Source organism: Borostomias antarcticus (assembly GCF_949987555.1).
Source record: "Borostomias antarcticus genome assembly, chromosome: 20".
Lineage (NCBI taxonomy): Eukaryota > Metazoa > Chordata > Actinopteri > Stomiiformes > Stomiidae > Borostomias > Borostomias antarcticus.
This window is the reverse complement of record NC_140253.1, coordinates 6,679,464-6,704,346: the sequence shown is the minus strand read 5'-3', so window position 1 is coordinate 6,704,346 and position 24,883 is coordinate 6,679,464. Positions and strand designations below refer to the sequence as shown.

Below are 24,883 nucleotides of genomic sequence, written 5' to 3'. Positions count from 1 at the left end.
ATATTAACACTCACAATCCCTCTTCAAAGACTCTGGGCCCATTTGAGTCTGGTTAGTTGTTTATGATTTATTGATCCCTTTTTTGTAGTTCCTTCTGGAAGCAATTTATGCGTGGTAAGGACTCCAAGACGCAGCAATCCTGATTCCTAACTATCCATCTCTTGTGTCTTTCTCATTCCCAGGCGGTTTGGTGAAGAACACGGTACGAAAATGGGCAAACACTTGACTTCACTGCTCCTGCTGCTCCTGTGCGGCTGCACGGGCAGCCACAGCCTGGAGGGGGCGTCTCCCATCATGCAGTTCACCCACTCTGTTTACAACGCCACCATATACGAGAACTCTGCTGCTAAGACCTTCTTGGAGAGCCACGCCAAGATGGGCATCTACATCACAGACCCCACCTGGGAGATTAGGTACAAAATAGTGGCGGGAGACAACGAGAACCTGTTCAAAGCGGAGGACTATGTGCTGGGAGACTTCAGTTTCCTCCGAATAAGGACCAAAGGGGGCAGCACGTCCATCCTGAACCGGGAGGTCAGAGACCACTACCTGATGACCGTCAAAGCCGTGGAGAGAGGCACCAATGCGGAGACTCGTGCAAGGGTCAAGGTCCAGGTCCTGGATACCAACGACCTGAGGCCCCTGTTCTCACCCACCTCTTACAGCATCTCGCTGCCGGAGAACACCGTGGTGCGCACCAGCGTGGCCCGGGTCACGGCGACCGACGCCGACATCGGCACGAACGGCGAGTACTACTACAGCTTCAGGGAGTGGACGGACGTGTTCGCCGTCCACCCGACCAGCGGCGTGGTGACGCTGACCGGCAAGCTGGACTACTCTGAGACCAAGCTGTACGAGCTGGAGATCCTGGCCGCTGACCGCGGCATGAAGCTGTATGGCAGCAGCGGCTTCAGCAGCATGGCCAAGCTGACCATCCGGGTGGAGCAGGCCAACGAGCACGCACCCGTCATCACCGCCGTCTCGCTGGCCCCCGCCCACGGCGACCAGGACCCCTCCTATGCCATTGTGATGGTCGAGGACAACGACCAGGGACCAAACGGGGAGATAGCGTCGCTGAGCGTGGTGGCCGGCGATCCGCTCCAGCAGTTCAAGGCCGTGAGGAGCAGCCCGGGGAGCAAGGAGTACAAGATCAAAGCAGTCAAGGGAGTGGATTGGGACAGCCAGCCGTTCGGATACAACCTCACACTGCAGGCCAAGGACAAGGGCAACCCGCCGCAGTTCTCCTCGGCCAAAGTGGTTCATGTCACGTCCCCGCGGTCTAAAGCGGGGCCTGCCGCGTTTGACAGGGATGTCTACAGGGTTACCCTCAGCGAGTTCGCACCCCTCCACACACCGGTGACCGTGGTGACGGCCTCGCCGAAGCCTCCGCAGCTGAAGTACGCCTTCAGGCAGAAGGCCGAGAAGAGTCCATTCGCGATCAACCCGGACACCGGCCTGATCACCACAACCGGGCCCATCTATGCCGATTACGCTCCCAAATATGAACTGGAAGTTGTCACGAGCGACAAGAAGGCAGCGACCAAAGTCGTGATTGATGTGATTGATGTCAACAATAATGCCCCTGAGTTCCAGCAGACGTCTTACAAGGCCAGCGTTGATGAGAACGTGCCTGCGGGGACCAGCGTGTTGACGGTTAAGGCCACCGATCTTGACAGTGGGGAGAACGGCTACGTGACCTACAGCATTGCCAATGTGAATCCGCAGCCGTTTGTCATCGACTACTTCTCCGGCATTGTCAGCACCTCCGAGGTCCTGGATTACGAGCTGATGCCGAGGATTTACAATCTGAAAGTCAGGGCCTCGGACTGGGGCTCCCCTTTCCGCCGCGAAGTGGAGGCGGTGGTTACCATCACGCTGAACAACCTGAATGACAACAAGCCCCTTTTTGAGAACGTTGACTGCGACGTCACCGTGCCCAGAGACCACGGTGAGGGAGAGCAGATCACCACGGTGTCCGCTATCGACGCCGACGAACTGCAGCTCGTGCGGTACGACATCAAGTCCGGAAACGACCTCGACCTCTTCGAACTGAACCCAAACTCCGGCGTGCTCTCTCTGAAGCGGACGCTGGGCGAGGGGGAGGCAGCCAAAGTGTCCTTTCACAGTTTGCGCATCGCCGCCAGCGACGGGGAGCACGAGACCCTGCCGATGGTCATGAACATCACTGTCATCACGGCTCGCAAGCCCGTCCAACTGAAATGCGTGGATACCGGTGTTGCTACCATGCTGGCGGAAAAGCTGCTCCAAGGGAGCAAGGTCCACAACCAAATGGAACCCGACGATAACTTTATGGACGTTCATTCGGTCAACCGCTATGCCCCTCAGTTTGCCGACTCTTTCCCCAGCGTCATTGAGGTTAAAGAAGACCTCCCGGTTGGGGCCAGGGTTGTCCATTTGAGTGCCTCTGACACAGATAGTGGTTTCAATGGGAAACTGGTGTATGTTATTTCGGGGGGAGACACAGAGAGTCGCTTTATCGTAGACATGGACAACGGCTGGCTACTGGTTCACGCTCCTCTCGACAGGGAGACGACCGACCACTACACGCTCAACATCACCGTCTATGATCTCGGTATACCGCAGAAATCCTCCTCGCGCCTCTTGGACGTGAAGATCTTGGACGCTAACGATAACAGTCCGCAGTTTCTGAAAGACGCATATTCGGTGGAAATAAGCGAGAGCACACCAGTGGGTACGGAGATCATCCAGGTGGATTCCACCGACAAAGACCAGGGTGACAACGGCGCGGTCAGGTATTCGATCTTGGCCGACACCGACCGGTTTACCATCGACGAGCAGACCGGAGTGGTGACTGTTCAGAAACCACTGGACCGGGAGGTGCATCCGGTTTACGTTCTGAAGATCGCAGCGCGTGACCAAGCTGTTAACGAACCTCAGCTAGTGTCCACAGTGTTGCTTAAAGTCAGCCTTGAGGACGTCAATGATAACCCCCCTAAGTTCGTCCCTCCCTATTACCGGGTAAAAGTGCGAGAGGATCTCCCCATCGGCACGGTGATCATGTGGCTGGAAGCTCACGACCCCGATGTCGGACCGTCCAGCCAAGTACGATACAGTCTCATCGACAACGGGGACGGCCATTTTGAGGTGGACAAAATTAGCGGAGCGGTGCGGATCGTGCAGAATCTGGATTACGAGAAGCGGCAGGTGTACAACCTGACGGCGAAGGCCAAGGACAAAGGGAGGCCCATGTCCCTGTCGTCCAACTGTTTCGTCGAGGTGGACGTGGTGGACGTGAACGAGAACCTACACCGGCCGTGGTTCCCCTCGTTTATGGATAAGGGCTTTATAAAGGAGGACGCGCTCATCGGGACCCCTGTGATGAAAGTCACCGCTCAAGATGAAGACAAGGGCAGAGACGGAGAGCTACGCTACTCCATACGGGACGGCTCTGGTCTCGGGATATTCACCATCGATGAAGAGACTGGTGAGTTTGCTCCCCTTCTTCCTTGGTTTCATTATCTTTAGTTGCATTGTGAGGGAGCCACTTTGTCACTAACTATGCAAGACACCAAAAGGGCACACATACATTTGGAAATAACTAGCATATTAGAACGAGGATGATTTCCTCTCTAAGCTTTTCATTTTCCTCACGCTAAAATGTCTGCGCATGTGGGACAAATGGGGAGCGAAGGTGAGGGTCGCTTCCTGGAGAACTGGTGTGCTTCCTGATTCCTTTCATTTTTTCTCTGAGCGGAGAGGATTGATGGCCGTGAACAGATGGACCAGCTGTCTCTTAGACCTGCAATAGACATCCAAACCAGTTGCCATGGAATTAAGAGGATTGCTCATTGATTTCTCCGCCACTACCCACATGCTCACTGTATTGTAAACTGTATTTTGTTTTTTGTTTCAATAGGGAGTTTCGGCACATGCAAGCATTTAGCTTAACGTTTTAGCAGTTCTCTGGAAACAAAAGCTCCCCATCTCTGTCTCATGGAGATCATAATCTTAGTGTATATGTGGCAGAATGCACTTGTTGGCCTCTAGCTCGCAATGACTGTATTAATACTTCTTTCAGCTGCTCACAACCGTTTAAGCACCTGTGTGTGCCAATTGCTTAAAATAAGCTGTCTGGAATTCAAACGTTTTTTGCTCCAAAAAGCTAACGGTCACCTCACTTTGGGTGTGTCAGCCCTTCTTTTTAAGTTTAGTGACCACATTCTGGTTGGCTTGAGATTTTCCTTTTTGAAAAATATTTTTGTCTTAACAGCCCAGTGAGACGTGATGCATAAATAACAGCTTTTTAGTAGGCTATGCGGTCTGTAATCTCCTTTCAGAGTCTCTAGATATCTAATTGTCAGATTTTAAGTAACTGAGGGAAATTAAATCGCTATTTGAATATTTAGATTCAGCTGGTTGCAGACCTATCAAGAGAAGTAAATTAGCGGTGCCTTCTGTGAACCTGTAGGGAAATCACTGATTCTTTGCGGGTAAATTTAGCATGACAGGATGAGCTCGCATGAAGCATTTCTCCTCAAAGGCCATCTGTCGGCTTTTGTTCTTATCCAGTCTTACTCTGATTGTTCTCTCTGGGGTAGTTGAATTCTCGGTTCTAGATAATGGAATACCTTTTCTCAAAGATGGTAAATGGTAAATGGACTGCACAAAGATATTGAGATTCATGTCAGGCATATAGTGCGTGTTCCCACAACAACTAAAATCTCTGCTGAGATTGTTTTGAGACTCTGGCACCACCATGCAGAGCTTTTGGATTTGAAATTGAGCACTGAATAAACTCTTGAAGGGGCTGGCATTTATATAAATTCCCACCCTGGGGCATAGGTGGCTGAGACTTGTTGTCTGTGAGCTGTGCATCTATTGAAATAAGCGTAGAGGTAAATGACACCCGAGTCCTGTTTGAAATCCTGTCCTGAATGTGTAGGATGCAGGTCAACGGGAGCCTGACCTGTACTTCCTCCCCTGGCGTCCATCTCCATGGCCTTCAAAGTGATTTATCAGGAGTGGCAATGTCCTGCATTGAACCCCATTGTTAGGGATCACAGTCGGAGCTGGTAGTAAACCAAATATGCCCAAGGCGACATTACCCCTCCTGGGAATTCATTTGCTGATGGAAGAGGTTTTGGGTGGGGGGTTGGTCAGAGGTGTGGAAAAATGGATATGAGGTTACCGCATGCGGTCGGTTGGATTGTGTTGCTAAAAGAAATCAATATAAAACTTGGGGTGCACACCCCTCTCCACTTCCAGCGGTGTTAGTGGTGCAGCTGTAGGTAGTGAATTTTGACCAAAAAGCATTAAAAGGGGTGAAAAAAGAAAACAAAAAAACAAAAAAAAGCGATTGGAGACATGCCAGAAGCCACACACACCTAGAGCCCTGGAAAGTTTTTTTTTGGGGGAGTGAGTGAGGGAAGACTGCAAACATCTGTGACTGGTTTTCTTTAATGTGTTTAGACTCTTATGTTTGCCATGTGCATGCTTTATTTATTCACTCTATTTTCTTAAACCCAGGGTTCGGGCAAGGAGGGTTAGCAATGAGGAATGTGTAAATTAAAAGGTCTTATGTGCCCAGTCTGAGTCTCTTACCTTTCATTTTAAACAAACAAACAAAATACACATTGTGGCCCTTCCAGTTTCCTCTACAAGGTCCCTCTTAAACTTTTATATTTAAAGTTAATTGAATTGAGGGGGTGAGTTCACCAGTGAAACCTCAGCTTCCAGAAAGCAGCTCAAAGAGGTTGACTTCTTTATGTATATATAGCACAAAAGCAGCAATTCCTAACATTTTGCTATGATAAGATTAGCACATACCCAAAATTGTTACCTATAAGATTGCAGTCATGTTTTTAGCTATTGCTTCTCCTCTATCTGGTGACTAGCTTTGCAACATGTCTGGCCCCTCTGGAACTTGTATTTACATCTGCGGGTCTCACAAACATGTTTAAAGCTGGAGGCTATGTGGAGCCCTAGTGAGATTTAGTGTGCAGACCAGGCTAATTCTGTCCTCTGTGTGCGCGCAGACACTGTTCTTGGGGTAATTGAGTTAATGTGAGCCTGACACACTTAGAGGGCAGCAAGGTATGTTTCTAACTTGATTGATGTATCCAGAGCCACGAGTGGAATCTAGTTCCTTTATTTAATAAACTTCTTGTGGAAAGGGAACAAACAACTAAGGCCTTGAGGTCATGATATGGGTAAGAGAACCAGATTGATTCCCATCGCAAGAGGCTAAATATAAGACGCATACTGGGGGCTGTTTGGTGGAGACGATGTTTACGGCTGGACAAGGCGGTGAGTTGTGAAAATTCAGGTCGAAGCTGATGGACATTTATCTCTGTGTTTCTTAATCGAAAATAGGCTTCAGTGGAATAGTCTGCAATGCATTAGGGATGCATCTCTCCATCACCGCCGCCCCCCCCCCCACCCCCGGGAAAAAAAAAAACCTGGCCAAAGTGGCTCGCCAGCTGTTGCTTAGGCTGAGGGGAAGGTATGTTGTTTGTCAAGGCTGTGCTTAATTAGGGAAGAGGTAAAATGCAACACTGGTATTCTGTTGTAGTATAGAAACATGTGTATCAACTTTTTTTTGCCTATATGAAAGGATTGTGTTTTGGCATTTGGGGTTCAGGTAATTGTGTCCGCTTCATTCAATTAAGCACGTATTTGGAGAATCTTGTTTGCAGTCCTTGACGTCAAGGCTTTGTTGACATGACTAGTTTTTCATTCCTTTTTTGGTTGAGCATCCTTTGAAGTCAAATCTTCAAGCTTGTTAGACCTCCGTGTGAGCCCAGGTGAACATCCGAGATGCCATACAACAATTTCCTTGTTGGGTAAGGTTCTAAAGAAGAACGTGGGCGAGGAGAACATGAAAGTCTTCAGGCTTCAACTGTGTTAACGGCGGAGGTGAACACTGGCGCTTCGGCAGCGAGTTTGCATTTGGGCAGGATAACATCGCAAGCACAAGCCCAAATGGAGTGACCTCTTCCGTCCAGATGCTCATTGAATAATATATGCGTTGCCCTTTGCTCATTGGATAATGTATGCGTTGCCCTTTTGCTTCAAGTTGTTAGCAGCCGGCACAGTGAAAGAGGTCTTTGTGGAGGCAAATGAAATAGTTTGACACGTAATGACACTGGCGCTCTACGAGTGCGTGTGCCTTCCACCCTCTTCAACTTGCACATAACACCAAACCCCCCCCCGCCCCCCTCCCCTTCCCTAAAGTGCCCCCTCTTGCCCTTCCTGTGGAGAGAGAGGTAGGCCAACCCCTTAGCGATGCCAGATAAGGGAGGTATGTGCCGAGTGGGGTCTGTCTTTTCATGTATGGCAGCCTTCTAGGGAGGCGGGGAGGAGGGGTTGCACAGTGCGATGGCCGCCTCTTTACCAAGGCCTTGTGGGAGATTGATTGAACTTAAGCACTCGTGCCCCAGACCCCCTTCTCTTCCAATTTTATTCAATGTACGCAGAAGCCGGGGCCAGGAGTGTGACTGTTTTAGCACGCTCCGAAAAGGCACATGACTCTAAATAGTCTCTGCTCGGGAGCCGTTGCTGGGGTGACAGGGCCAGGAATGTGCAGTCGGCTAAAGTTGATTGTAGGGCGCTAAATGAAAAACACACTTTCCCCCAGTTAAAAGTTTGTTGCACTCTCAGCCCATTAAGCCCTTTTTTAAAAACCCGTAAAGGTGCCTCGTGCAGATGGCGTGCTTGTTTGCGTGTTAACTCTTGTCATGCTAATGCTGGGTACTGCGGCTAATGACGGTGGGTTTGCACTCTGTCTCCTTCCTGTGTAAACTACCGCGAATTAACCCTCTCTGCACATCACTGAAGGCCGCATAGGGATTTTGCAGCTGCATACAATTCTGGCGGAACTGGACCTACATATTTGTTTTGCAGTTGCGGGAAAATATAGGCCTAGAATTAGCATTAGCGACTTTCTACTGGGATATCATAATGTCACAATTGACAGTCCAGTTGACTTGTCTGTTTGCTGATGAGTGCTCACCTCCCAGCCCCCCTCACTTTAAATGACCTCCATTGTCAGTGCTCCCTGCTACCTGACGCAATTGTTTTTCCATCATTGTCCAATTGGAACGGAGCTTACTACACAGAAGGGGATTCGTGGAATCCACTGAAGCTTGGCTGGCTGTTTATTCCAGAGCGTCTGTATGATGCATTGGTTTCCAAAGCGAAACTGACTGGGTGACAGTGTAAAATGGTACTTGGCATAACTGGTCCTGAGATTCTGTCCGTTGAGAGACAGCCACTTAGAATCAAACGCAGAGAGATGAAGATGGATGCTCTGCTTGATGTTATCAGTGTGTTCCTCTTGGTTGTCCTTATAAGCTGTCAGTGTTAAAGCACACACTTTAAACAGGGTATCCCCTGGAATATCACAGGTGTTCACGCATTACCAGGACAACAGCTTGGCATATATGCAATGGCATAAAGCGCGATTCATCAGGGATTGGACAGCATAATAAATAGGACTAGGCTACTGCTTAGTACAGTAATGCTAGTAGATGCCTAGTAGAGACCTAACTCCTATACCATCACGCCGGTCCTGGTCTGGACCACCTCTTAAAAACATCTTTCATTCACCAGCCGGACAAAGTTTTTCACATTCAGCTCTGGAGTCGCCAGCTATATTGAAGACAAAAACAGAAATGGAAAAAAAAACCTCATCCAACCTTTCCAAATGTCACCATGCGTGGCAGGTTGCGCTTCAAAGCGAGAGCACGATATTATATCACAATGCGCGGATATCTGCCCCCTCCTCCCCCAAAGTATATATATTTTAACATTTTCCACAGGATAGTTTCAGTCTTTGATCATGTGAATACATTAACGTCTATAAATCAGTGGGCAACTATTTCATGGGAGAGACAGAGAGGGGTGGGAAGATTTGAGGACTCTAATAAAACTGCTGTTATTAGGGAGGACAGACTGCGCGCCGCCTCCACTATCAGTGCAGCGGCCGGAGCTCCGGAGGGCCGGGAGGTAGCCGCCGTTAAATAATAACGTGATATTAAACCAGACGGCCGGACTCGCGGGCTCCCCTCCGCTCACATGGGCCCCCCTCCGCTCACATGGGCCTCTGGAATAACACGGCTCCGGATGACAATGGGAGCTGTCTGGGCACGTCCCAATAGGTTTCCTCAACTGGAATTAATGGGCTAAATTCTGCCCCCCTCCAGAAATCCCATCAGGCATGTTCTAATTCCAGCTCTCCCTTTCGTTCATTGAAGACTTTTTACTCTCTCTCAATCTCGTCATCACTCTCTTCAACACTCTCTTCATCACTCCCTTGATGTCCTATTCGCTCACGATGAAGATGCATGCAGCCATTCTTTCATGTTTTGCCTTGAGCTATGATGGCCGGAAATAGGAAATGCTTTTTTTTCCCTCTAAGGCCCACTAGACGGTTTTGAACATCCATGCCGCTGTAAAATGTTAATGCCTGCTGATTTTAATAAATGGCTTTTGTTTGTAGTCCGCCATCCCCTTTTAAGACCGCCAGATTAGGTTGATATGTCGAACGAGCCACAGGGCTCTGCATTGTTAAGCTGATGAAGCTGGCAAGTCCGTTTGTCTAAAGTACCATCTCCTCCCCCGCGAGCCAGCTGTTTACAGCTCTGCTTCTGCCCATGGAGATTGTATACATAATGCACAACGATGCATGAAGCGCACATTGGTCTGTCGGGCTAACTTTGGCCCGGGCGCGCCCGCTCGTAATTGCCGGTCCGGGATAGCGGGGAGAGATAAGATGGAGGGACACGACTCTTGTGTGCGGGGCTGCTGTTGTCAGCTCATCACGCAGCTGTTTGATGATTGTTTCCGTGACCTACACTAATGTAGCGATAACCCTCCCGAGGGCTGGCTGCTCTTCAAAGCATCGCCATATTTGGACTGCGCGACCCCGACGTGAACGCTCGAAAAGCCGAGACAGGGTCCTCTCGGTGTGTGGAGAAGCCAAAGCCTGTCCTGCATCTGCAGCCCATATATATATATATATATATATATATATATATATATATATATATATATATATACACACCGCACCATGCCTAACTTTCCAAGCTGCGAAGTAGTCTATGAAGTACGAAAAAAATGCATGACTCTACAAAGCACAAACTAAGATCAGTGGCTGAACCTGGACGGCTGCACTCCTCAGACCTCGGCTGCGCTTCGGGCCCGAATATTTCTCTGGAAGTAATTCTTGCCGGCCAAAAATGTTGGAAATGCCGACCCAGGCCTCGGCTCGGAGAGGTCTGGGAACTCTTTCAGAAGCAATATGATTTGAAGTCGCTGGGAGCTTAGCTCAGGACTCTTTCTAATACGCCCGTCTCTGTGTGACGGTGGAATCCCAAGCATTCCTCCAGGGCTGTGGAAAGGGAGACCAGGGCTGTGGAAAGGGAGACGGGTGGGCGGAGGAAGAAAAAAAAGCGAAAACGCCGAGAGAGTTTATGTAAGCATGTGAGCAGGAGGCCTAAGAAGGTTGAGGAATGTGGGGAAGGGGAGAGCGGAATTTAACAGAGGTAGTTCAAAGCGACGTTCAAAGTGCGGGCCGAGAGACTGCTGACATAAACCAAAAAGAGATGGTCCTTCCTGCCCTTTTTTTTTTTAGGTCTCATGTGGTCTCTCCTTCCTCCTAAATTAATTCCAGTCTTTTGAAGGTCACCCGAAGATGTAGCTCAGCTTAGCCATGTTAGAGGAAAGATTTATTGAAAAAGGCATTTAGTGCAAGGCCTGCTCTGCTCGGTATAGACCTGGGCAGCCTGACTGCTCGTTACAGGTTTTCATTACCAGAAAAGACGACAGTGAAGTAGAAGCACCATCATATGAAAATGAGCACAGGGTATTAACAGGATCGTACAATTCTTAATCCTTTATTGCCACTAATCTGTTTGGCATTCTAATGTCGCTAAATTGCCAGCTTTTAATATCTCTCAATTTGAGGCTATGGGGACCAGGTCTTGAGGGAAAAAATGTACAATTACTCTACACACAATTACTACACATCAGCGGGTACCCCTCACTTCCTGCATGCTAAAAGTGTTTAGTGTCATAGATTGGACCGTTGGAATGAATCAACAGGTGATTTTTTATTATTTCAAATTTTTTCTTTTACAACCCACTTAGCATTCTCTTTAGCTGCGGCGCACACAGCCACTTTCCTCGCCCTATTGACGCCGGCCTGGAAGCGGTAGCCATGTTATTTCACCATTTTGTCAAAACAACACTCATGGAAGGGAACTACCAGGTTCCGCACTGTAACTAGCTATCGAGTAAATGTCACTGGAGGCCCTTTCAGGAGGCTGATTGAGGCGGGTGTAAACACCATTTCACACACCTTGCGGTACATGAGATGGCAGAAGTGCAGCTCACTCCCTGCTCTGTGTTTGCTGTTCCGCTGCTCGGCTGGGTGGCGCTGGAAGACATAGCCCCAAGGCATGATGGGAACTAAAGGGAAGAAAGAAAGGGAGGGTGAGGAAATTTGGCAGGGTTTGTTGGCTAGGCGTCTTTTTATTGCCTGAAAGGCAACTTCGTTATTGACTGCCCACGCCGTGTGGAACGGGCGCTGTGCCTGAGCACCCCTGATTCATCTTTTACAATGCTTCATGAGCAATGATTCTGACTAAAGGTTAGGCAAAGTATTGATTTTTATCTTCATTTCGAGCTGGTGGCTGCTCGTCTTCAATTAAGAGAGGTTGTGTTGCGGGGAAGGACAGGTAGAGGAGGACTTCTCTGTCAGTTGAACTCAGGAATGCCAAGTCATCTTACTGAATTGGAACTTCAGGTTTGAAGCGATGCCATAGCCTTCATCAAACAGTAAAAGAGACGAATTTGGACTTTGCCACTTCTGCCATTCAACCGGCACTATTGGCACTATGCCAGTTTGCATTGCCTAGCAGAGTTTGTTTAAGGCAGGGTTGTGCAGGTGGAGAGTTGAAGGTAAAATCCTCCATGTACCGAGGCTAGGCTCATCGCTTACATGAGAACCGCTGGCAGCTTATCAGCCTACGACTGCAGAGATAAAGTCATCCTTTCGGGGCTGCCGGACGGACACTAAAATCTCGACGCTTGCGACAGAGCGGGAATTGCTCGGCGACGCCAGCGTCTCCCGGTCGAGCGGACGGGCGCTCACGCGTGGCCTGTCGTCTCCCTGGCAGGAGCACAGGAGATGTCTCTCCCTCTCTCTTCCTGCCTCTCTCTTTGTCCTTTGTCTCTCGCTCGCTCCCGGGGTCTTATTAGAGCGTCTTCCCTTCACACACCCACACCCACTTTATCACTCCCCAAATCTCTGCCGCTTCCACAGGCCTCCCGTCACATTTCTCAACACGCCCCCCCCCCCCCCCCCTTCCATATCTCTTCAACACTCCCTCATCTCTCCTCTCTCTCCCAGCCTCTCTTACTTGCTCTTGCACGCTCACACGTCGGTAATCCCTTGATGCCTCCTCGCCGGATGCTAGCAGTCAGATTAGCACTCACATTTCTTATTTATGCTTCACATTTGCAATTCCCCGCCCGACCGTTCCTCCCAGTAGCTATGTCAATTTCCTTGCAGTCGACTTGTCTTTGAGAAGGGGGGGTAAAAAAGCTCATAACTCGTAGGCCGGAGAGTTTTAGAGTTTTTTAATGCTGTATTTTTTGTTTGGGAATACATTTTGTATGGTTATTTTATTGTGTCATGTCCTTCATTTCCCCCCTGAACGTCCGGTGCATTTCTCACGCGGCTCCGTTCAGAATCGCCTGTCTAACATCGGCCGCGTTAGCGCGGGAGATATATAAGCCGGCCCGCGCCTCGGCATCCGCGCCTCGTTAGAAACATTCGGGGAGCGATCCGTTCTCGACCCGCACCCCCCCCCCTCCGCCTGGCCGCCGCGCTTATTACACGCCTCCGGCTAGCCTCAGCCGGCAGTAATGATGAGTAATGACTGAAAGATCACCTCAGACACAAGATACAGGAACTCCAAAATACCTGAGGTATAAAAATAAAAAAAGACAGACATAGGTAGAACCCCCCCGCCCCCCCTCACCTTCCCCTCGCAACCCCGCAGGAAAGATGGTACTGACAGCTCCTTTTGGACTTTTTTTTTTTCTCTCCTTCTTTTCTCCTTCTACTCTGAATCCCCCCCCCCCCCCGAGGCCAGAGGTAGGTTCGGGTTACAGACCTTCATTGAGTTACAGAAAGCGAACAAAGGGCTTTGAGAGAGAGGCAGCGCAGGGGCAGAGTCGCCTTGGCGCAGCGCATTTTCTGGAACTAGTAGGCCCGGCTCCTTATCTCCGGTATAAAGCCTAACAGGTTTTATGGCGTTATGGACTCTCCCTTATCCGGGGGCACAGGCAGACTTTGTCCGGAGGTGTGCGGTTACCTCTCTCGTTTCGGGAGGAGCGGGCCCACGCCCAGGCCCGCGTGACTACCAGGGCCGGGCCGGGCCCGGGCGATGAGCTCACTTTTATTTGTCCGGATAACGGGTCATCGTGACCTTATTAGTGCTCTGAATGTTTATTGTAGTCCGGCCAAATGGCACTTGGGCTGGCCTCGTCAGCTGTGTTGTGTGGGGGAAGTCGCACTTGGCATTATGATCAGAAATCCCAATTAGCCCGAAATCATTCCGCTGCCTCGAATAATCCTCGCAAGGAATAACCGTCTACTTGCTCTCTCTCTAGCATATAACCTTCTCTCTCTCGCCTGTCCGGCCTTTTCGACGACCTCTTCCCAGGCATCGGAGCATTGTTACCCGTGTGTTTGGCCCCGGTCACATGACTCTGTTTGCTGCTGTGTTTGCTCAGCTGAGGGCTATAGCCTAAACCCCCCCACCCACACACACACCCCCCCACACACACACACACACACATGGCATACGGCCAGCCATTAAAAAACCTGGCCCTGCCAGGGGATTGTAGACACACCGGAGTGCTGACGTGGTGTGAATGAATACCGATCTGTCTTCGCCCCCCCCCCCCTCCCCATTAACCCCTAAGCTTGATTAGAGGAGCCCTTAACGAGTTCCCCCCCCGCTCCCCTCTCTCCCTCTCTCTCGCAGAGATCAGAGATCAATTCGATCAGTGCCACCGATGAGATAATTCAGTGATGCTGAAAGCCCCTGGTGGCTTCTAATATGTCTTCAGTGTGTTTCTCCCCCCAGAATACAAATAACGTTGTTTTTATGGTGTTGGGGTAAAAAAAAGAAGAAAAAAAGAAAAGAGAAACATGAAATCGATTGCATTCTTTTCTCATCCCTTAGGGGTCATACGGACGCAGGAGCTCCTGGACCACGAGACCACGTCCCACTACTGGCTGACGGTGTACGCGGCGGACGGCGGCGTGGTGCCCCTGTCGGCCTCCGTGGAGGTCTACGTGGAGGTGCAGGACGTCAACGACAACGCGCCGCAGACCTCGGAGCCCGTCTACTACCCGTCGGTGGCGGAGAACTCGGCCAAGGACGTGTCCATCATCCAGATCGAGGCCACGGACCCGGACGCCAAGGCCGGCGACAAGCTGTCCTACAAGATCACCAGCGGCAACCCCCAGGGCTTCTTCGCCATCAATGCCAGGACGGGTAAGGCGGTGGCCGCCGCCGTCGGCGAGCTTGTGCTGACGTGAATTTATTTGCTTTACCGAACCCCAGGGGGGAACAACAATTTGATTCGTACCCGTGCTCGGCTTGCATGAAGATCACAGACCAAACAGTGTTTTATGGCGCTGCTGTGCCCTCTGCACTTAAACATTCATAGAATAACGGTGGGGGGGGGGGGGGGGAGCTGTAGGTCCGGAGTTCAAGGACACAAGCTTCATTGTCCTCATAGTCTCAAATACGACATGTTGTCTTCAGCACATACGGCTGTAGACAACATGTCAGCACATGTCAGACGCCAGTACGCATCACATTACGGTATTTACACTGCAATATTGGTGCATGTAGATATATACCAGGGCCGCGACATTGCACATTGACGTGTCACCGGCGATCAATTAACTGTGTCCTAACGGGCTGTAATGAAGTGGAAGAAGAGGTCACAATGATGATACTCTAACAGGTGTACTGTAAGCAATAGCATATGGGAATAGTCAACACTCAAGAATAAATGAAACATCTCCTTCTCCAGATTGAGCAGTACTTTGTTTACACACACACACACACACACACACACACACACACACACACACACACACACTGAGAATAGATGTTATGTTCGACCCCCTTGGATACTCGGGGGCTGTTGCCGGCTGTGGCCTCGTGCTGGAGAGCAGTGTGTTTTATACGAGGTCCCTGCTTGCTTTCTTGTAAGAGAGGTTTGCAGTAGTTTAGTTTAGTTTAGTTTATTTAAATCAGGACTGCATATTGATGAACGTGTACAAAAAATGTAAATATGCCAGATTGTATGCCGGAGGCTAGTTCCCATCCATTAAGCAGGTTGATGTTACAAACAAAGTATTGTCTATATACAATATTTGTATTTTATATATACATATAAAACACAGACACAGTACAATATATAGAACATGGAAAAGTACAGACACGTTCTACCGTGGTGCAGCAGGGGTCTTTAGGGCTCACCACCTCCACGCTATACAGTGTTTTCACATATGGGGCTCTGGAAATGGACTGACTCTGAATATTTCATAGTGCATTTTTTCTCTCACGTAATGCTGGTAGGCGGCAGACTCTGTTGGAGTGCCAGCTGTAGCAGAAAGTGTAACAAGAGGTGCTGACCGATTCGTTTGCGATGCAGCTTTTAACCAAGCTATATCGCTGTTCTCCGGTCATTCCAGTTGAGTTGTTGTCTGCAGCTCGTTCACACGGCAAAGTTATCACAGTTTGGCCAAACCACAAGAGGAGATCGTCTTGACTTCAGCGCAACATGTTTTCCAAGCGTCCATCAGTCACACTCAATTTGAACATCCCCCCTGTTTCTAATTAGCACGGTCTGGATGATGTAAACATCAAGGCTCTGAAGATGGCTTTGTGCAGTCTTGTTCGTCTGTCCCTAACTGATAGTTACCAAACAAATTCGTCCAACCTCCGCGTTCCTAGACGCCTCCCCCCTTTAAACGCATGTGTCCAATCTCTCCCCCCGTTTTCCCCCTCATTGACTTGTGTGGTCCTATATTCCAGAGGCGGTCACATCAACAAACCGGGTTATTTTTGTTAGCGGTGGCCAATGTGAATTTTCTGACCAAATAAGGGTTTGCTGTGCAGCAGGGCCCTGGGCACAGGCCCCGGACAAATCCTGCCCAGTCAGCAGGGAGAGAGGGAAAGAAAGAGAGAGAGAGAGAGAGAGAGAGAGAGAAAGAGAGAGAAACAGAAAGAAAGAAAGAAAGGAGAATGTAGGCACGGTTCTGCGTTAATCTCATTTTGGTGTTAACTCTATAGTGGGTAATGGCAGATAGGGCTTGAGGAAAAGAAGCCGGTCGTTCCGTGCGCATGCGCGCGGTGGAGAGCGTCCGATAACAAACCCGGACGTCTGCGACCGTGCATTCGGCAGCCAGCCAGCCAGCGCCTGTTCCCCGCCGGCGGAGCGCACGCCCACGAGCGGAGTAGCGAGTCGATAGACCCGAGGGGTCAAGCGTACCCCTGGCTGTGTGGAGAGTAGCCCTTCTTTCGGGCCTTAAGATTCATAATAACGGAGGTGGCCGCAGCCGCTCGCCGGGGGGCGTGGATCCTCACACATCTAGAGCAACTGTTTCTCCGTTCGTCCCGTGCGGAGACCGCCAGGCCCGGTGAGGTGTCAGTTCACATCACCGTTTTAATGGTACCGGACGAAAATACTATTATCCGCCGTTGCTTTAAGAGTCGCACCGGCGCGTCCTGATCAATGAACGGATCGATGCGAGACCCCGCCATTGATCCCGACTGACCCCATCGGTTTTCGTTTAACCTCGGAGATGGAAGCCGCGTCGCTTATCGCCGGCAAAGCCAAAGGAACGTCGGGGGGAGAGAGTGGATTCGCCGGCGTCTATTTTAAGATCGCCTGCTCCAGAAACGGACCTGTGTGCATCGTCTCTGCTGCTATACTGTTCTACATGGGGCTTCCAGCCAAACCCTGAGGGGGAGATTTCTCTCTCTCTCTCTCTCTCCCTTTCTCTTTCTCTCTCTCTCTCCCTCTCTCTCTCTCTCTGTCTCTCTCTGTCTCTCTCTCCCTCTCTCCCTCTCTCTCTCTCTCTCTCTCTCTGTCTCTCTCTCTCTCTCTCCCTCTCTCTCTCTCTCTCTCTCTCTCTCTCTCTCCCTCTCTCTCTCTCTCTCTCTCCCTCCCTCTCTCTCTCTCTCTCCCTCTCTCTCTCTCACACTTTCTCTCTCACTTTCTCTCTCTCACACTTTCTCTCTTATATTATATACGAGTATATATATAGCTTATATCAACAACAAATGTTTCCTTGTTGAGGCAGTTAGACAGTTGTCTCGTGGGTATTGAGAAACAACCTCACTGCAGTATTTCTGATCCGCTCTGAAACCTCTCTTAACCTACTTATTCAGATTTAACTGATCCCCCTTTTCAGATTAGTTTGCACTTATTTATGAAAGCTCGTGATGCGTGTGTGTGTGTGTGTGTGTGTGTGTGTTTGTGAGTGCTCTGAGCCGGGAGTCTTCTGAGAACAGACCTGTTTACATCTCTACAGCAGGTCCGCTTCAGCAGCGTCAGAAGAAGCGCGTGTGGGTGGTTGTATGGAGGCCAGTGGGGAGTGAGGACCAGGCCCGTTCACGCATATCAAAGCCCGTTAAAACTTTTATCGGCCGAGAACCAGAGCTTCCCGCGCGCCGGGGCTCAGCGGCAACGGGGGCCCCCCGAACAAGAGAGCGCTCCGCCGAAACCACGGCCCGCGCAGCCCTTTCATGTCGCTTCCTACGGAGAACAAGAGGCGGGGAGAGATAGCGAGGGAGGGAGAGAAAGAGCAAGAGGGGTAGAGAAGTAAAGAGAGGTAGGTGAAGAGGAAGGGATTGAGAGAGAGAGAGAGGGAGAGAGCTGAGTGTGTTGTACCTACGCAGCTGCTGAAGCCGTCAGCATCAACTGCACTCGGGGGAGGAAATGCCGATTTTTTATTGTCACCCCCCCCTCCCCTGCTTCCCCCTGTCTGCCATTAGGCCGGACGGAAATAGGGTTGATATCCTTCCACATTATCAACTCAATATGACATTCTCCCCGCATATTACAGGTTCCTTGAAAATGTTTAAATTTACAGCACGCAAGCCTCTGTAATTACATGCTCCGAAACGGCAGTGGGAGTGAGGCCCTGCCTTGGCGCGTCTACAAAGCTCTACCAACTGCCCGGGAGAGAGGAAAAAAAAAAGGAGAAACGCTTCAGGCCTATTTTGTGTGTGTGTGTGTGCGTGTGTGTGTGTGTGGGTTTCGGCAGACGTTGCATGTCGCATGTGTAGCGCCGGCTAACTGAGGTTAGCTCGGGAGACCAGGCTTCCCTTCGGCTGCTGTTGCCACCTAGACGGCTCGTGGACGCGAGGCGCGCGCGCCAACGTCGGCCGTGTTTTTCGGCTCCCTCCCCCTGTCGAACGTGGACGCGAAGGGGCTTCTTCCGGGCAGTTGGGGTGGCGACGGTTGGCCTTTTTCCCTGAAAAGCGGAGCCCATGCCCAGTGAAACCCTGGGATGAAAGGCTGTCTCTCTCTCTCTTTCTCTCTTTCTCTCTCTCTCGCTCCCTTTCTCTCTCTCTCTTTCTCTCTCTCTCTCTTTCTTTCTGCAGAGTAAACAAGACCTGCTGTTTGGCTCCCCTGCCGCTCGGGAGTGTCATTAAAGTGCAAGGCCAGCTCTCCCCTCGCTGGCAGACACCATGGCAGCCCCATTCCTACAGAGCTTGGAGCTCTGATGGGGCGAGCTGAGGCTGTTTAGACGGCATGGAGGGAGAGAGAGAGAGAGAGAGAGAGAGAGTGAGTGAGTGATTGTCAGTTGGTGCAGGAGAGAGAGAGAGAGATCCCTACTCTTTTAAGTTTCTTCTAGACCAAGGAGGATTGTCACATGGAGGGTGGGGTGAGGTTTGTGAGAATAGATTGACTCCTCCACACTGTGTGTGTGTGCGTGTGTGTGCGCGCACTCGTTACCCAGCCCAGCGTGAAACAGCTACCCAGCACCACCTGATACAGCGCGATCCCCTCCACTCACAGCAACGAGCTGTATCAGATTTATAATGCAACAAGCAGCGACGGAGAAGCACCCCTGCCTCCCTCTCCGTGGGTAGCCTGACCTCTCCGGCACTTTTCGGCCCTTTCTCACTCTCCCTGACCCCCCCTCTGCGGGACTCGCCGACCAAGACTCCGAGCTAAGACTCCGCCTCCTCCCGATCGCCCGGGCGCTCCATTCTCCCGCTGACAGGGAGGGGAGGGCGGGGCTGAGGGCCGGGCCGGGTCGCTGGGCTCGTCCGCCGCCGACGGACGGACTTTGAACGAGGCCGCGGAGCCGTGGACAAGAGGGCGCGGCGCACAATGACGCGTGACGTCCGGTCGGAGTACACACACACACACACCCGCGCGCACACAAACGCACGCACCCGCGCACACACACACACACACACTGGAAGAGGTGTGGAGGGGGACAACTAAATCAAAGATCGCTGATGTGTTAAACGACCATGGCTAATAGTACCCAGCCCAAAGCATCAAGAAGCATCAAAAAGATCATTTATCACAATGAAAGTCACTATATTTCATCGCTGAGTGGTATAACAGACCACAGCAGTCTTCTCAAGGCATACAGTGAGTTCAGTGAGTGTGCCTACTGCATTGCACCTGGCAGCAGAGTAAACAAGGTAATAGGAGTCTGTGAAAGAGAGCCTCGCTTGTACAAATGTCGCTTCAGGAAGCTCGCGCGCAGCGCCGGGTTCAACATGAAGGACTCCCTGTTCAAACAAAACCCCTTGTTCACGCTTTTTTTTTTGTTCAACCTATTTTGCACTGCGGCGGTTATGTGGAGTCTGTGCAGGGGAGGAAATTAAAACGACTCCACACACAGAACACACACCCAACCACCCACACACGCACACACACACACTCACACAGTCACTCACCTTTCACAATGAGGCACTCAATGTTCCTCACTTATTTAACAGTACAGTAAAACCCATTGACGCGTCTCCACTCCTCCAGTCAGGCCAGACAATAGCGCCTCCTGTCCGGCTCCTCGCCATGTACAGTACAAACACATTTTTTTCTTTCACCCTTTAATGGCGGCCACTTTCCAACCGGCGGCTCAATTGAATGGAAAGGAAGATAAAATCCAGGTGATTTTTCTCAGGCCAACATTGAGGCCCCCCTCCTACACACACACACACACACACACACACACACATACGCCCCCACCGCGCTCGGAGCGGAGAGCCACTCATTGTAGTCAATTGTAAAGGAATATGTGGCGTAATGCTTTGGCAGGCCGGGCCTCCTCTGACTGGTTTTATATGCCTCCTTCTCTAACTCCCGGAGTTGGATGAAAAGCCGTTAGGAAAGAGAGGAGGAGGGGGAGAAGGGAGGGAGGGAGGGAGGGAGGGAGGGGGGGGGGTAGAAGAAAAAGGAACGCTTCATAGCCGCCGGGGTCCCGGGCTGGAAATCATGCACTCTTGCGGGCGCTCGTATCGTCTGTCAACAACGCCCGCTCTGTTTGGGGGCTGGGGGGGGAAGGGGGGGGGGGGGGGGGATCACACACAACAATGTCAGGCGACGCTTTTCAAAGGCCCTGGCCGATAGCAGGGGAAGCCAGATAGGAAATGTATACTGCCTCCCAACAACTTCCTGCCATTTCCTGTGATTTCAGGGGAGGGCTGAACAATTGGCACGGGACACAAAAGGTTATTGGCGTTGAGAGAGAGAGAGAGAGAGAGAGAGGGGGGAAAAAACGAGGGATAGAAAAAAATAGAAGAAGAAAAAAAAGCTCCCTTCTCAATCTTTTACCTCTTTATACTTGTGCCCCCCCCCTCCTCCTCCTCTTCCAACGAAAGCCGGGGGATAGGATAGGCATGGCTCGGCTTCACGGTTCATTAACTGGGTTCAGAGCCCACCTGTTCTGCTCTGCCCCTAACCCTGCACCCCCCGCCGCCCTCCACCTCACACAGCATGGCGTTACCTCCGAGCGGCGGGAAGCGGGCGGGTTGCCCCCCCCCCCCCCGGGGTCCAGGAGAAGGGGGGGCGCAGCGCTCCCACACGGCCGGACCGTCCTCCACGCCTCGGCGAGCTTTGGGAACGTACCGGCGCACGACAGACAGACAGACAGACAGACAGACAGGGGGAGGATATATAGGCTGTTGTCAGAAAGCAGCGCCTAATCCACAAGGGGATTGATTCCCTCCCCCATCTCTCCCAATGCAATACGCTTTCTCTCTCTCTCTCTCTCTCTCTCTCTCTCTATCAGTCTTTCTCTTTCTGCCTGCCATTCTGTTTCGGACTCTCTCCTCTCATCGTATATCACTTTTTGCTCGATTCCTTTCTCTCTCTCTCTCTCTCTCTCTCTCTACCCCCCCCCCCCCCCCCATCCCCCCTGTTCCACACTTTCTGACTACGGCGTATCTCTCATCTGTCCTTCTCATTATCTACCTCCCTCCATCCCTCCATCTCCTCTAGGCAGATAACAGGGGGGCGGTGGGCGTGGAGGAATGAGAGTGCGGCCGCAGCTGGTAATCTAAACAGCTCCCCTTGCATGCAATTACCCTTCATTTTACAGCCGGCCGTACATCAATCACACTCTTTTAAATGAGGCATCTGGACGGACGCCCCCGCGACGCCGCCGTATTCGCCGGGTGACGCAAGTCGACAACGCGCGAGCGGAGCCGGGGGCGTTGACCTCAGAAGCCCCCCCCCCCCCCCGCATGGTGTTATCAGCGGGGAGCAGCGAATCGGTCTGTCCGAGTTGCCTACCGTTTCCAAATCAAAGTCTCAAGGTTTGGTTGAGACGTTAAATAGTGCTCTCTCGGCCCACCCCCCACGCCTAACCCTGCCTGTTTAGGGCCTAGTGAAGCTAGATTGGTGGAGGAGTGACCATACAGATGTGTCGCCTGTCACCCTAACATGATATCTTAATCACCATTGGTTGTCAGTCTAGGTTGTGTCTGTTTATAGTGTCCCATAGAGATGTGTCATTAATACCCCAGAGGAGAGCCCCCCCCCCCCCCTGTGGCCTAAGTGTGACCTCTTGACACCCACTGCCCCGAACGGCCACAGCAGCATCAGCTGTCTCCCTCACTCTATCGACTACACAGTGTCCACGTGAAAACAAACAAACACATGAAATCAAATACATAGCAGTAATACTCTGTAGATGTTAGAGACATTTCTCCCTAGATTCTTCAGTTCCTCCTAGATGTTTACGTCTCTGCTTAATTCTAGCTGTGATTCTTGGGTGCGCCGGTGTGCTAGCCCGGATCACAGGTTTGATTTCCCACGGCTGCCCTCGCCCGGCGGCGCCCGGGGGCCGCTACGCTGACAGACATCTCCAGCGCTCGCGGAGGAGAGAGGGGTCCTTCTGGGCTATTTGTATTCCCCGCTTATGAATATCCATTAGTTGAGCTCTATTACCAGCTTGGTGGGAGGTTAATGAGGTAGGGAGAATGTCAGTATCTCCTAAAAGTAAGCCCCCCCCTCACACACACACACACACACACACACACACACACACACACACACACATTCCCTCCTGGAAGTGGCTGTGTCGGTGGTGAGTGCAGGAGGGGGCAACCCTGGCATTTTAGTTTTGAAGTGGAAAGTAATGCCCCCCTGTTAAATGCCAGCCATTTTCACAAAGACTCTCTTTTAGAGGATGAGGGAGGGGTATTGTCTGGATCCACTTAGGCCTGCACTGTGAGTTTTTGTTTGCGCGCGCGCGCGTGTGTGTGTGTGTGTCTGTCTGTGCAGACTATCTTCTGTGCCTGTGTCTATGTGGCCATGCGTTTGAATCTGTGTGTGTGTGTGTGTGTGTGTGTGTGTGTGTGTGTGTGCGTGTGTGTGCGTGTGTGTGTGCGTGCGCGCGCGCGTGTCCACGTGCGTGAAGAGTGCTGTCCTCTAGACCGGCTGGCTTTTTGAATGGGGGTGTGAAGTGCAGAATTCCCGTTCCTCTAAATGAAGGTCTGTCGAGTCACATCAATGGCTCCCAGTCAGAGGCTCCGACTCAGAATTGCCTTTAAAAGGAGAGAAGAGACCAAAAGAGATGTCCTCCTACCCCCTCTCAGACCCTCAAATACGTTGGGAACCCCCCGTCCGTCCGTGGGATACACACTTTGGTATAATAAGGGGTTCTCTAGTGTGTGTTGACGGCGCCGCGACTGAAGGGAGAAAAAAAACAAACTCTGCACTTCCGCGCCGCCATTTTGTTTTTCTTCCTCGGAAGGAGCCTCGCTCTCTCCCAAGGCCCGCTGTCCCTGGGAGCTAGATCTTTAATGAGGTGCGCTAATATTGAAACGGCTGTCTGTGATAAACGCCAGACTATCGAGTTTCAACGACTCGCCCCGGGGGCCCCCTTTATCTGCTTTTCTCCACCTCCTCCTCCACCTCCTCCTCCTCCTCCTCCTCCTCTCCTCCTCTCCTCACACAAACCGACGAAAAACCAACCCACTGCGACTCAAACCCCCCAGATCGAAATAATGAAATCTCGGAGACTCATCCGTCCGCCGGTTCGTTACCAGCGAGGGTAAACGTCCCCGGGGCTGAGCAGACCGTCGTCCCGCCAGTCAACAGACGTCGCGGCTAAATGCGTGTGGCCTAAATACGCGTGTGTGCGCCCGCGAGGGTGCTAATCACGGCGCTAATGCCTGGGTTCCACTGCAACCCAACAATGCCCTTGGTCTAGAACAACACCGCTCCCCCCCACACACACACACACACACCGGGCGGCCATTTTGGCTCGGCGGTCGCTGCCGGGAGAGATTTGTAGAGCTCCGCCGCTCGTCGTTTTTTTTTCTACCCCCGCTCTCTCGAAACAGCACGGCTGTAATTACTGTCAGCCGGGCTCGGCCCACGCCTGGGCCTTTTTCTGCGTGTGTGTGTGTGTGAGAGAGAGAGAGAGAGTGTGTGTTTGTGGGCGTGTGTGTTTCGAGAGCTGAAACTGCAGGGGGAGGGGAAACGCAGACTTTTTCTCTCTCGGTGCTTTTGCTCGGCCACGTCTGGCCCCGTCAGCGTCGGCGCGCGACCCCTTTTAGCAATCGTCTCCCTGTTTACCCGACTGGGGGGGGCCCGCCTACTCTCTTCGTGTCGGTCGGGGGGTGTGGGGGGATGGGCACGCTTCAGATCCCCCCACCCGGCCTCCGGTGCGGCAGAGATAGCGAGGCGGCGAGCACCTCGGGAGGCATCGGCGCTTATAACCCTACATCAAAGGGCGGCTGCTCCGGAGCTAGTCTTGCTTTCAGACATAACCTCTACCCCCGAGATCGGTTCAGACATAACCTCTACCCCCGGGATCGGTTCAAACATAACCTCTACCCCCGGGATCGGTTTAGACATAACCTCTACCCCCGGGATCGGTTTAGACATAACCTCTACCCCGGGATCGGTTCAGACATAACCTCTACCCCCGGGATCGGTTCAGACATAACCTCTACCCCCGGGATCGGTTCAGACATAACCTCTACCTCGGGATCGGTTCAGAGCAACGCTCAGGTCTCTCCCCTCGGTGGGTCTCGGTTCATCGCTAGGCAGGGGGGCTCTGAAGAGCCGTCGAGCTCTCAAGCCGCGGAGCGAACCGAACCGAACCCGCGGTCTTTCAGGCTGACACACGGCTCGACGGGCGAATAGTGCGGTCGCTGCACGTGCGTGAATGCACACCTGTGTGTGTGTGTGTGTGCGCTTGTCATAGTCACCCCCTCTCCTCGCCAGTCTTTAGGAAGCGCTGCCATTGAGATACCTGGTTGCCAGGTTTTCAGGATGTCCGGGGAGATGTCTTACTCCGCTTGTTCAGCGTGACCTTTTC

The 24,883-nt window shown here is 51.6% G+C and overlaps 1 protein-coding gene across 1 annotated transcript in view; it reads left to right on the top strand.

Annotated features, from left to right (window-relative positions):
- Positions 1-210: 210 nt before the first annotated feature.
- Positions 211-24,883, top strand: part of fat1a (FAT atypical cadherin 1a) — a gene marked incomplete at both ends in the record, with an annotated part of 72,931 nt that continues 48,258 nt past the window's right edge. The window contains 2 exons of the mRNA XM_084454584.1: positions 211-3,466; positions 14,241-14,555. Coding sequence (XP_084310710.1) covers positions 211-3,466; positions 14,241-14,555 — 3,571 coding nt within the window. The remainder of the gene's footprint in view (positions 3,467-14,240; positions 14,556-24,883) is intronic.